General features: G+C 37.6%; 1 protein-coding gene across 5 annotated transcripts in view; it reads right to left on the minus strand.

The window, feature by feature from the left end:
• The window catches only part of LOC106092715 (transient receptor potential cation channel subfamily A member 1), a 144,437-nt gene that overhangs the window by 34,142 nt on the left and 92,589 nt on the right, over positions 1-17,706 (minus strand). For all 5 annotated transcript variants that reach the window (XM_059363604.1, XM_059363599.1, XM_059363590.1 and 2 more), the window contains one exon: positions 8,794-8,982. In XM_059363604.1, coding sequence (XP_059219587.1) covers positions 8,794-8,982 — 189 coding nt within the window. The remainder of the gene's footprint in view (positions 1-8,793; positions 8,983-17,706) is intronic.

A 17,706-nucleotide genomic window follows, 5' to 3' on the forward strand; every position in this document is an offset into this window, starting at 1 on the left:
GACTTCCAATAACTGTGCTAAGTATGGCATAAATCGATATAGAACCTGATATAGCTGCCATATAAACCGATCTGGGACCTTGACTTCTTGAGCCTCTAGAGGACGCAATTCTCATCCGATTTGGCTGAAATTTTGTACAAGGGCTTCTCTCATGACCTTCAACATACGTGTCTAGTATGGTCTAAATCGATAAATAGCTTGATACAGCTCCCATATAAATGGTATGGTCCGAATCGGACTGTAACTTTATATAGCTCCAATAGCATAACAGTTCTAATTCAATATTCTATGTTTGTCTAAAAAGACCGCGCATAGAACTCGACAAATGCGATCAATGGTGGATGGTATATAAGATTCGGCCCGGCCGAACTGAAATATTACACAATGACTTCTACAATGTCAATCAGCATTCATTTATGGTCCGAATCGGACTGTAACTTTATATAGCTCCAATAGCATAACAGTTCTAATTCAATATTCTATGTTTGTCTAAAAAGACCGCGCATAGAACTCGACAAATGCGATTAATGGTGGATGGTATATAAGATTCGTCCCGGCTGAACTTAGCACGCTCTTACTTGTTATATATAGCTACTAAAAAGATCAATGAGTTGAACTTAATAGTGTTTGGTCCAAATCGGAACATATTTCGATATAGCTCCAATGGGGCATAAGGTATGCTATTTTCACCGGATTTTGTCGAAAGGTGGTTTACATAAATACCCGAGGTGGTGGGTAACCAACGCCATTTTACTTGTTTTACATACCTTTATGCATATGTCTAACACAAAACTCTTGATTGTAAATTCCAATGTCATCCAAACTCATGCTACTAACCTACATTAAAATACTTGTCTTTCGACAAAGACTAGACGTGATAACTCGAATAAACACAAACTTTGACCATGATTACGCAAAAGTTGTCCTTTAATTGTGGATTTGCATTTCTAATAACTTCCTCAAATGCCAAAAGGACATTTTGTCAGACATTGGTTTTTAGTCTGCATAATTTCTAACTTTTGCACAGAGAAATGTTTGTAGCCCGCAAAATGTTTATGGTGTTTGAATGGATTAACACCAGGATATGTGAGGAAGAAAAACAGTTTCGTAGCTGTTGAAATAATAAATTAGAGCAGGGTGGATGAATTTTTCTATTCACACTAAACTACATAAATGCGTATAGTGACATTTGGAAAGAGGTCCTAAGGGTAATCCCCACTACCATAGCATCGTAAAGGATAGACAGGTGCAATAGAAATATAATAATAATAATATTTTAAGGATCGGACCAAAATTGTGTCTTCTAAAGCACAATCGCATGAAAGATATATTGGGTTGCCCAAAAAGTAATTGCGGATTTTTCATATAGTCGGCGTTGACAAATTTTTTCACAGCTTGTGACTCTATAATTGCATTCTTTCTTCTGTCAGTTATCAGCTGTTACTTTTAGCTTGCTTTAGAAAAAATGTGTAAAAAAAGTATATTTGATTAAAGTTCATTCCAAGTTTTATTAAAAATGCATTTACTTTCTCTTAAAAAATCCGCAATTACTTTTTGGGCAACCCAATATATGGGAGCTATAGCTATCAAAATCAATAGTGTTCGTCCTTGGACCAAAAAAGAGACTTGTGCAAAATTTTGTGAAAATCGGACAACAAATGCGATCTGTACCTTGATTACAAAAGTACATGGACAGACGGAAAGAGGGACATAGCTAAATCGAATCAGGAAGTGATTGTTAGCCGATCGATATACTTATCGATGGGTCCAGCTCTTCTCCTTCTAAGCGTTGCAAACAAATGCACAAATCTACCACAGTGTTGGTGCAGGGTATAACAAGTAAAAGCGTGCTTAGTTCGGCCGGGCCGAATCTTGGGAATCCACCACCATGGATTCTGCTACAATATTGAAGCTATATCTAGTTATAGACCCAATTGGGCCGTACTTGGCGCAGTGGTTGAGAGTCATAACGGAACTCTATATGCAAAATTTCATCCAAATCGGATGAAAATTGTGGTTTCCAGGGGCTCAAGTAGACAAATCGGGAGATCGGTTTATATGGGAGCTATAGGGGAGCTCTGCCAAATCGGATGAAAATTGAGGCTTCCAGGGGCTCAGGAAGTCAAATTGGGAAATCGGTTTATATGGGAGCTATATCAGGCTATTGACCAATTTAAACCGTACTTGGCACAGTTGTTGGAAGACATAACAGAATACTATATGGAAAATTTCAGCCAAATCGGATGAAAATTGAGGCTTCCAGGGGCTCAGGAAATCAAATCGGGAGATCGGTTTATATGGCAGCTGTATCAGGTTATAGACCGATTCGGACCGTACTTGGCTCCGCTGTGAGAAGTCGTAACGGAATACTATGTGCAAAATTTCAGCCAAATCGGATAAAAATTGAGGCTTCCAGGGGCTCAGGAAGTCAAATCGGGAGATCGGTTTATATGGGAGCTAGATCAGGTTATTGACGAATTTACACCGTACTTTGCACAATTGTTGGAAGACATAACAGAATACTTTGTGGATCGGGCAAAAATTGTGGCTTTCAGGGGCTCAAAAATCAAATCGGAAGATCGGTTTATATGGCAGCTGTATTAGGTTATAGAGCGATTCAGACCGTACTTGGCTCCGTTGTTGGAAGTCATAACAGAATATTATGGGCAAAATTTCAGCCAAATCGGGCAAAAATTGTGGCTTCCAGGGGCTCAAAAAATCAAATCGGGAGATCGGTTTATATGGGAGCTATATCAGGTTCTTGACCGATTTAAACCGTACTTTGCACAGTTGTTGGAAGTCATACCAGAACACTATGTGCAAGATTCCAGGGGCTCAAGAATTCAAATAGGAAGATCGGTTTATATGGGAGCTATATCAGGTTCTTAACCGAAATCGGAAGAATCTTGAGGCTTCCAGGGGCTCAAGAAGTCAAATCGGGAGATTGGGAGCTATATGGGAGCTATATCAGATTATAGACTGATTTGGACCGTTCTTAGCACAGTTGTTGGAAGTCATACCAGAACATTATGTGCAAAATTTCAGCCAAGTCGGACAAATAGTGCGGCTTCCAGGGGCTCAGGAAATCAAATCGGGAAATCGGTGTATATAGGAGCTATATCAAAATCTAAACCGATATGGGTCATTTGCAATCTCCAATGACCTACATCAATATAAAGTTGCTAGCTTCAAGTGGCTAGCTTTACGCGTTTGACAGCTATCTAGATTTTGACAGACGGACGGACATTGCTAATTCGAATCAGGAATATATATACTTTATGGGGTCTTACATCAATATTTCCAGGTGCTACAAACGGAATGACTAGATTAATATACCCTTATCCTATGGTGGTGGGAATAAAAATATCTTCGAAATTGTTAAAATTTTCTATCAGAATCAATTTGTAAGAAACTAAAATTTTTTTTGCACATTTTTAAAATTTTCTTTCCTTTCCACCCTAATAATCAATATTTCTCCCCCTTTGTTTGAAGTGTAAATTTATGTGAATACGTAAAGTCGGTAAAACTTATCTGCAATATAAATGTGCACATGTATATTCATAAAGTGGATGATGCTATGACTTAAGGCATTACATTTATATGAGGATGTTTGGTAGCATGATAAGGGGCACGGGGTAACCATGCAAGTTGACTTCCAGTACATTGATATAGCTTCCTTATTTCAAAGGGCGAGAGAAGGTAAAGTAAATACATATTGCTACGTGTAGTACACATTTTCACATTGCCTTCATCCCAGCATAGTGGTTGCTCTTTTGTTAGAGTGGATATTTCCCCATGTCCAATGATGTCTTTAGATAAATGTAAACATATATCAGTTTATTCTGAGAAGTATGATAATTCAGATCTCGCATCAAAGTAAATATCTTACATTGCAATGCTGTGAAAAGACCAGCACAGACAAGAGTGTTGATAAGGGAATAAGAGTTTATGTGACATAACACAGATCAGTAAGTGGGCTTTGAAGAGGAAAAAAATAACATTTGAGACAAGTCAAAAGTTGGAGTCTATACACATCCACTATAAGTGTAAATTGGTGGCAAATTTCCAAGTCATTGGTGGGCTTATTTTAAGCAGATTTTAGATAACTTTATTGAACTAAATGTGCCTCTAAAAACTATCGAACACATCGAGCAAGAATTAGACTTATTTGCTGAAGCTCTTTCATTTTCGGCTTAGAGTAGCATTCCGCACTGTAAAGTTCCTACATACTAAAACATATCCTTTAGAAGTCAGAGAGCTAAATCCTTTGGAAGTCAGAATAACGCAAAACAAGAAAATATTGGTAAAAGAATCGTAAGCGAGAGAACAGAAAACAGCTTAATAAACTATGATTAAGGCTTAATGAACTCCTTAAGATCATTGAGGATAGGTTTACAGCTTCTTTTCTACCAAATTTAACGCCATTCAAGAACACTAACTTCAGCTTGTGGAAAGCAATTAAGTACTACGACATGGTGTAAAAGCTGACAGGAAAAAGCTGATATTTTTGCAAAGCAAATTGCAAATTTGCCCATGAACATTCCATTAATGCTGTCCGATGATAAGGGACCTCCTTTTTATAGCCGAGTCCGAACGCCGTGCCGCAGTGCGACACCTCTTTGTGAAGAAGTTTTTACACGGCTGCCATACCAAATGGTACAGTACATCACAAATGTCGCCAGCTTCAGGAGGGGAAAACCACCGCTGAAAATTTTTACGATGTTCTCGCCAGGATTCATAGGCGATCATGCTAAATTACCCAAAATCTGACGAACATATATATGAGAGCTATATCTAAATCTGAACCGATTTCGACCAAACCTTACCTTAGGAGTGAAAATAAGGCGATATATGTATATGAGACCTATATCTAAATCTGAACCGATTTCTAAGAAATTTATCAGAAATATCGAGAGTCTAAAGAAAATCCTTTCTGCCAAATTTCCAGAGAATCGGTTAACACATGACCATTTTATTGCTGTATTACTGCAAATCAGACGAACATTTATATGGAGGCTATATTCAAATCTGAACCGATTTCTATGAAATTTACCAGTAATATCAGGAGTCATAAGAAAATCCTTTCTGCCAAATTTCGAGAGAATCGGTTAACAGATGACCATTTTATTGGTGTATTACTGCAAATCGGACGAACATATATATGGGAGCTATATCCAAATCTGAAACGGTTTTTATGAAATTAGCCGAGAATCATCGGGAGTCAAATTTCGAGCGAATCGGTTAACAAATGACCATTTTATTGCTGTATTACTGCAAATCAGACGAACATATATATGGGAGCTATATCCAAATCTGAACCGATTTCTATGAAATTTACCAGTAATATCGAGAGTTATTAGAAAAGCCTTCCTGCCAAATTTCGAGAGATGCGGTTAACAAATGAATATTTTATTGCATTATTACTGCAAATCGTACGAACATATATATGGAAGCTATATTCAAATCTGAACCGATTTTTTCCAATTTCAATAGGCTTTGTCTCTAGGTATAAAAACATGCCCATACTAAATTTGAAGACGATCTGATGAAAATTGCGACCTAACATGGACAGACGGACAGACAGACGGACATAGCTAAATCGAAACAGAAAGTGATTCTGAGTCGATCGGTATACTTATCAATGGGTCTATCTGTCTTCCTTTTGAGTGTGACAAACAAATGCACTAAGTTATAATACCCTGTACCACAGTAGTGGTGTAGGGTATACAAATTTATCAGAAAAAGCTGAAAAAAACTTCTTAACATTATAAATGCTTGTTTTCGTCTCAACTATGTTCCACTTAGATGGAAAATAGCTGAGGTCATAATGATACAAAAACCTGGAAAATGCGAACTTGGCGGCCTTCTAGTGGCCTATATCACTGTTGCCAGTGCTTTCATAAGTATTTGAAAAGCTCTTCTTAAACTAGAGGAAAAAAAACCATAAATCAAGAAAGTAAATTATTCCCAGCTCATCAATCTGGCTTTAGAATCGATCATTCCACAGTAGAGCAAGTGCATAGAATTTTAGATGTTGCAGAATCAGCGCTGGAAAACATTTGTTCCGCAGTATTGCTGGATGTGAAGCAAGCGTTTGATAAAGTATGGCATGACGGTTTGCTATCTAAATAGATTTTTTAAACTATTTCCAAATAGATTTTTTAAACTACTTGAATCATATCTTACAAAATGTCATTTTCGTGTTAGATATGACACTGAATACTCATCACTTGGGAAAAATTAAAGCAGGAGTACCACAAGTGAGTGTTCTAGGTCCTATCCTTTACCTCCTCTAAACGCAACGCAATATTTGCAGACGAAACTGCAGTGCTAGTTACAGGAAAAAAGTTCAATAAAGTTACATATAAACTGCGAACCTCCCTCCTCTCCACTGCAATATGGATGAAAAATGGAGAATGGAAAAGTAAAAGAGTGCTAAGATAGACCGGGCCGAATCTCACCACCATGGATTCTGCTAAAATATACCGGTTATAGACCGATTTGGATCGTACTTGGCACAGGTTGTTGAAAGTCATAACAGAACACTATATGCAAAATTTCGGCCAAATTGGATAAAAAACTCGGCTCAAGAAGTCAAATCGGAAGATCGGTTTGTATGGGATCTATATCATGTTGTTGGAAGTCATAACAGAACGCTATGTGCAAATTTGATAACAATTGTAGCTTCAGGAGTTCAAGATGTCAAATCGGGAGATGGGATTATATGGGAGCTATATCAGGTTATAGACCGACCATACTTACCAGAAATATCATGAAAAGACATAAAATGCTAAATATCAGCCGATTTGGATAAAAATTCTAGCGGCCCACAAAGTCAAATCGAAGGACCATTTTATGTGTGGGCTATACCCAAATCTGATCGGAAAAGGTCATTTGCAATCCCCAACGATCTACATCACAAGGAAGTATCTGTGAAACATTTTAAGCGGATATCTTTATTCGTTCGGTGAAAAATCGACTTAGAATGTCAAGATGATCTTTATGCCGAATATGGGACAGTGAGTTAAGTTTAGCCCCTTGACATTCTTCCTTAATTTGGTTCAGATCGGTCCAGATTTGGATATAGCTGCAATATAGACCGATCCGCCGATTAAGGGTCTTAGGCCCATAAAAGCCACATTTACTATCGGATTTTGCTGAAATTTGGGATAGTGAGTTCAGTTAAGCCCCTTGACATCCTTCTTCAATTTGGTTTAGATCGGTCCAGATTTGGATGTTGCTGTCATATAGACCGATCCGCCGATTTATGGTCTTAGGCCCATAAAAGCCCCATTTATTATCCGATTTTGCTGAAATTTGGAACAGTGAGTTGTGTTAGGCCCTTCGAAATGTTTCTTCAATTTGGCCCAGATCGGTCCAGATTTGGATATAGCTGTCGTATAGACCGATCCGCCGATTTAGGGTCTAAGGCCCATAAAAACCACATTTATTATCCGATTTCGCTGAAATTTGGGATAGTCAGTTGTGTTAGGCCCTTCGACATCCTTCTTCAATTTGGTTCCAGATCGGTTCATCTGGTCCCAGATCGGTTTATATATTTGGATATAGCTGTCATATAGACCAATCTGCCGATTTAGGGTTTTAGGCCCATAAAAGCCACATTTATTATCCGATTTCGCTGAAATTTGGGATAGTGAGTTTTATTAGACCCATATTTGAGTCTAACACAACTCATATATCGGTTCATATTTGGATATAGCTGACATATAGACGTATCCGCCGATTTAGGGTCTGAGGCCCAAAAAAGCCACATTTATTATCCGATTTTGTTGAAATTTGGGACAGTGAGTTGTGTTAGGCCCTTCGATATACTTCTTCAATTTGGCCCAGATCAGTCCAGATTTGGATATAGCTGTCATATAGACCGATCCGCCAATTTAGGGTCTTAGAGGCATAAAAGCCACGTTTATTATCCGATTTTGCTGAAATTTGGGACAGTCTTATGTTACAGACTTATGTTAGGCTTTTCGACATCCGTGTCATATATGGTTCAGATCGGTTAAGTTTTAGATATAGCTACTAAAAAGGCCAATATTTTGTTATACACATTTGAACAATGACTTGTACTCATTAGTATTTGGTTCAAATCGGAACATATTTCGATATAGCTGCTATGGGGCATAAGGTATGAATTTTTCACATCTTTTATTCATTAGTAGTGTGTGATTACGCAGTAAAAAAAATTGATATGTAAAAACAGTAAGGAAGGGCCAAAGTCGGGCGGTGCCGACTGTTTTATACCCTACACCTACCCTATAAGTACAATTGGGAGCTATATCCAATTCTGAACCATTTTTGATGGACCTCGGCGAGCAAAAATATGTTCAAACTGTAATAACTACGGTTGACAAATGACAATATTATTGCAATTTACCCAAAATCTGACGAACATATATATAGGAGCTATATCCAAATCTGAACCGATTTTTTCCAATTTCAATTTTCGTCTCTAGGCCGTAAAACACGCCCATAGCAAATTTGAAGACGATCGGCTGAAAATTGCGATCTGTAGTTTGTACACAAATTAACATGGACAGACGGACAGACAGACGGACAGACAGACAGACATACCTAAATAGAATCAGAAAGTGATTTTGAGTCGATCGGTATACTAATCAATGGGTCTATCTCTCTTCCTTTTGGGTGTTACCTGTACCACAGTAGTGGTGTAGGGTATAAAAATTATATTCGTGCAGTATTGGATATTATATTCATTCGGACAGTCTAATATATGTGTATATGTAAATATCTAAAACTATCGTTGAAGCTTACCTGTGCACAAGCCAGATGTACCGGTGTTGATAGGTCATGCTGTTGTTTTGATATTTTCGCTTCAGATTTCAAGCACAACTCCACGGCTTTGATGTCACCTCCATGGACAGCTGAATGCAGTGGCACGTTGCCTTCGGAATCATAAAAGGAAATCATATCCTCACGCGTGCAATTCCTTTGTTCGCCCCACTAAATAAACCGAAATGTTAAGAAGAGAGCGAGAGAGAGATAGAAAAAGAAATAAAATCATTGAAAATAAATTTCCCATAGAAGTGGAAGATGTTTAAAATCTTTTGGCACGTTAAATAGTTCTTGAATTTCTTGGCAATTGTTGGCTTGGTTTGGTTTGCTGTAAGGACATCACCATACAACCTAAGTACGTTTACAAAGGACATTCTTCTACACATGAAGGACAGTCAGACAACCAATGCAGATATATGCGTGTAATGCAACATACAGACAGTGTTGTTGGCATTGCAATTCTTCTGTAGTTTTTTTTTTTTGAGATTGTCAGGGAGGTGATGGAGTTGGGGGATTAGTTGTGGTCTCTTATCCTAATGTACACAAATGTTTGCTGTAAATAGTGCAAGAGGATTGTGTTCGAATATTTAGTTGTAAATGTCAATGTCTTCTCTCTTCCTGGTGGGTATTTATAAAAACTGTTTATTTTGTATAAAACGTTTAAAGGATAATGTGGCCTAAAGGAAATTGTTTAAGAGTTTTGAAAAAGCTACTGTGTACATTTGGTCATATCGATAATGTTGATACAAAAATGAGAGAAATCTCCTATCTGTAATCAAACAATGTTTGAGAGCAATTTTGCATTTAGATTCGCATGTAGTCTATTTACCTAGCCGATATCCCTTGAAAAGGATTTTTGCAAACATTCTAAAATTAATTTTCTTTTTGGAAAATTAAATTACCCCACCACTTTGATGTTGCTTTTGAAGAATTTGCTATTCTTTTCACCCTAATACTTAATATTGTTTTCTTTAGCATCCTGATTGCCTGGACTTAATTTCGCCCACACACACATCATTAGCTTCATGATTTGTTGATGCATTTTTTCTCATTGCATTAAATTGTTTTCTTCTTTTACTTCACAATTTGTTGTGCGGATTACGAAAAAAGTTAATTTTCCAAAAAAGTTACCCCTTGTGTTGTTGGATAACAAAATATTCTAGCAAAGTTTGTGAAAGGGAAAGTTGTGTACAAACAACTTTAGGATTTTGTGATAAATTTACTCGGCGTTTGTATTTTATGTGAATAGGCCATTTATAACTGTTGAACCTTAAAAATTAATTTAAAATCAGAATTTGTTTCATTAACTTTTTTGTTTACGCTACGTGTTTGTTTGTGATGGGTAAAATAGCTTGTCTTCAAGAATTTCGTCTAATCTAAACGGATATTTGTTTTAATTAAATAAAGATGTTTAAGGAAAAAAAAGCAAAGGCAAATAATATATTAAAAGTAAGAATCATTTCATTACTCAATGAGGGTAAATTTGGACTTTCACCTTTGAAAGATTTTAATCTTCTATAAGAAGGTAAATAAAACTTTTACTATTGAAAAAAGGAGATTTATTGCATTCCCATACTCAAAAATTGTTGAACTTAAACACTTGTTAAAATGAACTAAATTTGGGAAAATCAACACTAGTTAAAATGAACTAAATTTAGGAAATATTGAACTTCCTATGGCGCTAGTTCAACAATTTACTTTAAGCTACGAAATTGTTTACACATAGTATTAGTTCACTTTTAACTTCCCACAGGTATAATATGAACTAAAGAGCATTGAAAATTAAAGATAAAATTATTGAAAAAATCGCTTTTTCCGAACACACCGGAACATCCAATTGGACACATCTTAATTAATCAACCCATTTATTTCCGCCTGTCTCCTATCTCCACGCTATCAATTGCTCACCTTTTTTGAAGAATACAAACTATATATGAAACATTGCAATTATAAATTAAATAAAACTTTACCTTTTCCCAGCCGAGTATTGAATCAAGAAACTTCTGTTTACCAAGCAGACGCTCTACGCATTCATCTACATTAGCATTGTTTGAGTCTTCGATTATTTTCCCACTTAAATTTCAATATTTACTAACGACACAAAAGCAAAACATTTTCTCACTTCTTTTCATCAAAGAAGGCCATGCTTATTTTGTTCAGCTTTGTCATGTTCTATTTATAGACACAAAGTCTGACCATTAGAAGTGAACTCAAGAAATGGGAATGAACGTTTTAGTTATATTGAACTAAAACTCTTTATTTCTTTAATTATTGTAGTTCATTAAGTAATAAATTCCTGGCCGATACGGGATAACTATGAACACCATACAGGCTGGAAATTTGAGCTTCGACTTGTGTCGTGTCCATCGTTATCACAGGAAGCTTAGCTGAAAGCTACCGGACGCGTCCACAGGTTGTGGATGGTGGAAAGCTCCGTTTTTATGCGGCCGCGGGCAGTCTGCGATATTCGAGAGGAGAGTCTTAGTGAGGCTCTTAATCAAATACTGAGTGCTAATGCTACTCGAGATGAAGGCGAGTTATTGGCGCCTTCAAATAACCAATGGCCAACATCAGCGTCTGTTCCTAGGTTAGGGGCGGCTGGAGGCGAGCGTCGGATCTTGAAGCAAGCGGCTCGCCACAACAAGGGATACATGTGCAATCCCACAAAACCCATGCGGTTGGGGCGCTGGGCCAGTAACCCGCCCCTGGAAAACTTTGAGAACAACAATGAGAAACAAAGGAATAGCAATAAGTAAAAGCGTGCTAAGTTCGGCCGGGCCGAATCTTATATACCCTCCACTATGGATCGCATTTGTGTAGTTCTTTCCCCGGCATCTCTACTTAGGCAAAAAAGGATATAAGAAAAGATTTGCTCTGCTATTAGAGCGATATCAAGATATGGTCCGGTTTGGACCACAATTAAATTATATGTTGGAGACCTGTGTAAAATGTCAGCCAATTCGAATAAGAATTGCGCCTTTTGGGGGCTCAAGAAGTAAAATAGAGAGATCGATTTATATGGGAGCGGCATCGGGCTATAGACCGATTCAGACCATAACAAACACGTATGTTGATGGTCATGAGAGAATTCGTCGGACAAAATTTCAGGAAGATCGGATAATAATTGCGACCTCTAGAGACTCAAGAAGTCAAGATCCCAGATCGGTTTATATGGCAGCTACATATATCAGGTTATAAACTGATTTGAGCCTTATTAAGCATGGTTGTTAGATATCATAACAAAATATTTCATGCAAAATTACATTTCAATCGGATTAGAATTGAACCCTCTAGAGACTCAAGAAGTCAAGACCCCAGATCGGTTTATATGGCAGCTATATCAGCCCTTTGGGGGCTCAAGAAGTACAATAGAAAGATCGATTTAAATGGGAGCTGTATCGGGCCGTAGACCGATTCAGACCATAATAAACACGTATGTTGATGGTCATGAGAGGATCCGTCGTAAAATATTTCAGCCAAATCGGATAATAATTGCGACCTCTAGAGGCTCAGGAAGTCAAGATCCCAGTTCGGTTTATATGGCAGCTATATCAAGTTATGAGCCGATTTGAAGCTTATTTCACACAGGGTTGAAAGTAAGAATAAAGTACGTCATGCAAAATTTTTGGCCAAATCGGATAGGAATTCATAACAAAATTCTTCGTGCAAAATTTCATTCAAATCGGATAAAGATTGCGGACTCTAGAGGCTCCAGAAGTCAAGACCCAAGATCGGTTTATATGGCAGCTTTATCGGGTTATATACCGATTTGAACCATACTTGGCACAGTTGTTGGATATCATAACAAAACACGTCGTGTAAAATTTCATTCCAATCGGATAAAGATTGCGCAGTCTAGAGGCTCAAGAAGTCAAGACCCAAGATCGATTTATATGCGAGCTATATCAAAACATGGACCGATATGGCCCATTTACAATACCACCGACCTACACTAATAAGAAGTACTTGTGCAAAATTTCAAGCGGCTAGCTTTACTCCTTCGGAAGTTAGCTTGCTTTCGACGGACAGACGGACGGACGGACATGGCTAGATCGACATAAAATGTCGCTACGTTCAAGAATATATATATACTTTATTGGGTCTCAGACGAATATTTCGACTAGTTACAAACAGAATGACGAAATTAGTATACCCCCCATAAAAAGTATACCCGAAAAAGAAAATTTAAAGTTAGGAAATCCGTGTCACAAAATCCTTAATTGTTTTCCATAGCACTCCCCTAAGTTGTTTCATGTCTGGTATCGTGTCCTCACCTAAGGACATGGGAAGGATAGATTTGACTAAATTTTATAAAATTAAGGTTTCGTCACTATTTCCTTAAAAATGATATTTTGAACATTTTTATCCCGAATCATATAAAATGTTAGCAATTGAGATTAAATAAAAGATATTTCTTGAACTCCTTTAGTTTTTCTACGGAAGTGTTGTAAAATTTTTGTTTTCATTCTCTTTTGTGGCATATTTACTTTAACCTTTGATGTTGGGAAACACAACCAAAAACCCCAAATCCTTGTTTCTTATGAAAAAGTTCCATGGAATATGAAACAGGAATATGGACCATAAACTGATTACCCACATTGGTGTGTAGTGAAAGCATAACTACCAAGAAAGGAGACGGTACAGTGTGCACCCAGAAATTCGTACATGTCTCAAACTAGGCAATCTGCTGTTGTCATGACCTTAATGTCCTTGGAGATGATGAGTATCAATACTGACAAGACCAATACATGTGATTGCTTCTATAATGGTAGCAGTTAGTAAACATGGGAACAAGTTTATTCAATTTCTTCGCTTTCTTTATTAAATTTCCCAAATTGGCTAGAAACTGTAAAGAAAGGTCATCAAAGATTTTTAATAGCAAATAAAGGCGAAAATGATTAGAAATAGGAAAATTTATTAAAAAAAAAAAAACAAGTAAAAGTGTGCTAAGTTCGGCCGGGCCGAATCTTATATACCCTCCACCATGGATGGCATTTGTCGAGTTCTTTTCTCGGCATCTCTTCTTAGGTAAAAAAGGATATAAGAAAAGATTTGCTCTGCTATTAGAGCGATATCAAGATATGGTCCGGTTTGGGCCACAATTAAATTATATGTTGGAGACCTGTGTAATATGTCAGCCAATTCGAACAAGAATTGAGCCCTTTGGGGGCTCAATAAGTTAAATAGGGAGATCGATTTATATGGAAGCTGCATCGGGCTATAGACCAATTCAGACCATAATAAACACGTGAGTTGATGGTCATGGGAGGATCCGTCGTACAAAATTTCAGGCAAATCGGATAATAATTGCGACTTCTAGAGGCTCAAGAAGTCAAGATCCAAGATCGGTTTATATGGCAGCTATATCGGGTTATGAACCGATTTGAACCTTATTTGACACAGTTATTGAAAGTACGAATAAAGTACGTCAGGCAAAATTTCAGCCAAATCGGATAGGAATTGCGCCCTCTTGAAGCTCAAGAAGTCAAGTCCCCAGATCTGTTTATATGACAGCTATATCCGGTTATGAACAGATTTGAACCATTCTTCGCACAGTTGTTGGATATCATAACAAAACACGTCGAGCAAAATATCATTCCAATCGGATAAGAATTGCGCCCTCTAGAGGGTCAAGAATTCTAGACCCAAGATCGGTTTAAATAGCCGCTATATCAAAACATGGACCGATATGGCCCATTTACAATCCTAATCGACCTACACTAATAAGAAGTATTTGTGCAAAATTTCAAGCGGCTAGCTTTACTCCTTCGAAAGTTGGCGTGATTTCGACAGACAGACGGACGGACGGACAGACCGACGGACAGGGCTAGATCGACATAAAATGTCACGACGATCAAGAATATATATACTTTATGGGGTCTCAGACGAATATTTCGAGTAGTTACAATCAGAATGACGAAATTACAATAGTATCCCCCATCCTATGGTGGAGGGTATAAAAAACAGTTTAAAATAGCATGGGAAATATGAGACTAATTAAATGTTTGTGCTCCTTTTAGGCCTTAAAGAAATCTAAACAAAAATGTTCATGAAAACCTACGCTCATAAAAATTTCTTAGTAAAAACAGCTAAAATGTTTGCTGTAATAACAGAAATTCTACTGAAAATGGGACAGCAGCAATTTTCTTGCTAAAGCAGCAACATTTCCTGCTGTTTGCTGCCCGTCCGTCTGTCTGTTAAAATCACGCTACAGTCTTTAAAAATAGAGATATTAAGCTGAAACTTTGCACAGATTCTGTTTTTGTCCATAAGCAGGTCAAGTTCGAAGATGGGCTATATCGGACCATATCTTGGTATAGCCCCCATATAGACCGATGCTGATTTAGGGTCTTAAGCCCATAAAAGCCACATTTATTATCCGATTTTGCTGAAATTTGGTACAGTGAGTTGTGGTAGGCCCTTCGATATCCTTCTTCAATTTGGCTCAGATCGGTTCAGATTTGGATATAGCTGCCATATAGACCGATCCGCCGATTTAGGGTCTTAGGCCCACAAAAGCCACATTTTTTGTCCGATTGTGCTAAAAATTTGGGACAGTGAGTTGTGTTAAGCCCTTCGACATCTTTCAGCAATTTGGCCCAGATCGGTTCACATTTAGATATAGCTGCCATATAGACCGATCTCTCGATTAAATGCGCCCATGAAAGGCGCATTTATTGTCCGATTTTGCCAAAATTTGGGACAATGTTGTTGTGACAGTTGTGTTTGACCCTTCGACATCCTACCTCAATTTGGCCCAGATCGGTCCAGAACCTTAAATCGAGACCGATATCTCGATTTAAGGTTTTGGGGCCATAAAATGCGCATTTACTGTCCGATGTTGCCGAAATTTGAGACAGTGAGTTAATTTTAGTTTCTCGACATACTTCTGCAATATGGCACAGATCGGTCTAGATTTGGATATAGCTGTCATATAGACAGATCTCTCGATTTAAGGTTTTGGGTCCATAAAAGGCGCGTTTATTGTCCGATTTCGCCGAAATTTGGGACAGTGAGTTGTGTTAGGGTCTTCGATATTTTTCTGCAACTTGGCCCAAATCGGTCCAAATTTGGAAATAGCTGCCATAAAGACCGATATCTTGATTTAAGGTTTTGGGGCTATAAAATGCAGATTTTCTCTCCGATGTCGCCGAAATTTGGGACAGTGAGTTATGTTATGGTCTTCGACATTTTTCTGCAACTTGGCCCAAATCAGTCCATATTTGGAAATAGCTGCCATATAGACCGATATCTCTATCCGATTTCACTGAAATTTGACACAGTGACTTATGTTAGGCTCAGGCTATTGAAATTTAATAGTTTCATTCAAAAGTCGGCATTGGTTATTTTAATATCAGCAGACATGTTTGCCGACATCAGCAAACTAATTTCTTTGGGTATAGTTCATTTCTTTAAAATACCCATTTTGAGTTATGTTGATGAAAATCTATTAGCGCTAACATTCTGCAAATAACTTATCTTCGCATTGCCAGGTAGCTTAAGGACATCACCGTGGCATCCTTGAACTTCAATAGTATTGGTAACAAATATTCTTCTTGGTAGTTTGAAGTGTGCGTAAATTTGTATTGTATCAATTAAGGAATCAAAGTGAATGAATTAATACAATTAGGCAGAGAAGAATTTTGATATTTAATTTAGTATACCTAAGGGCTAATTAATCAGATTACAGTTTCCTGTCGAAGCTTTGGTGAATCCGAATACATTGAACAAATAGACTAAACAAAATTGTTTTTTGACAATAGTTTTAACAGATATAAAATTTTAATAAAATCTAAGCTTTGTTTGTTTGTCTGTTCCGTATAGACTCAAAAACGGCCGAACCGATTTTCATGAAATTTTGTGAATTAGAATTGTGAGTGAAAATAAGCTTCATTTCATGATATCCGCGAGGGGGCAGACCGTCCCTCCATCCGCAAATTTCAAAAACGCCAGATCTCATGGATAGGTGCATCGATTAAGGTGAAATTTTGTACGTCACCTGATGGTAACCTGATGGAAAACTCAAAATTGCTATACAACTTTGGGGTCAAATAACCGAGGGGGACGCCCTACCCAAAAATCCATCCAAACTGACATGTCTACCGAATGGGACAATATGGGCATGAAATGAACAGTATTAAAGAGTAGAGTGCGAACTTGTTATAACAATTGGACCTCACGTAACGAAAACCTTAAATAGAGAAATCGGTCTATATGGCAGCTATATCCAAATCAGGATATGGCTCCGATCTGAGCCAAATTGAAGCAAAATGTGGAAGGGCCCACCACAACTCACCGTCCCAAATTTCGGCGAAATCGGACAATAAATGCGCCGTTTATGGCCTCAAAACCTTAAATCGCGAAATCGGTCTATATGGCTGCTATATGCAAATTTTGATCGATCTAGGCAAAATTGCAGAAATCTCTTGAGTGGCTTAAGCTAACTTACTGTCCAAATTTCGGCGACATCGGACAATAAATGCACCTTTAATGGTCCCTAAAACTTTAAATCGAGGGATCGGTCTATATGGCAGCTATATTATAATCTGGACAGATCTGAGACAAATTGAAGAAGAATGTCGAAGGTCCTAACACAGCACACTGTCCCAAATTTCAGCGACATCGGACAAAGAATGTGCCTTTTATGGGCTCAGAACCTTAAATCGAGAGATTGGTCGATACAGTCCCAAATTTCGGTGACATCGGAGAATAAATGCGCCTTTTATGGGCTCAAAACCTTAAATCGAGAGATCGGTCTATATGGTCTGGACCGATCTGAGACAAATTGAAGAAGAATGTCGAGGGGCTTAACTTAATTCACTGTCCAGGTACACAGAAAAAAAATCTAAATCGGAAATTAATTAAAAATCAAAATCACGAAATTAATTGATC

This window comes from Stomoxys calcitrans, chromosome 1, assembly GCF_963082655.1.
Source record: "Stomoxys calcitrans chromosome 1, idStoCalc2.1, whole genome shotgun sequence".
NCBI classification, from domain to species: Eukaryota; Metazoa; Arthropoda; class Insecta; order Diptera; family Muscidae; genus Stomoxys; species Stomoxys calcitrans.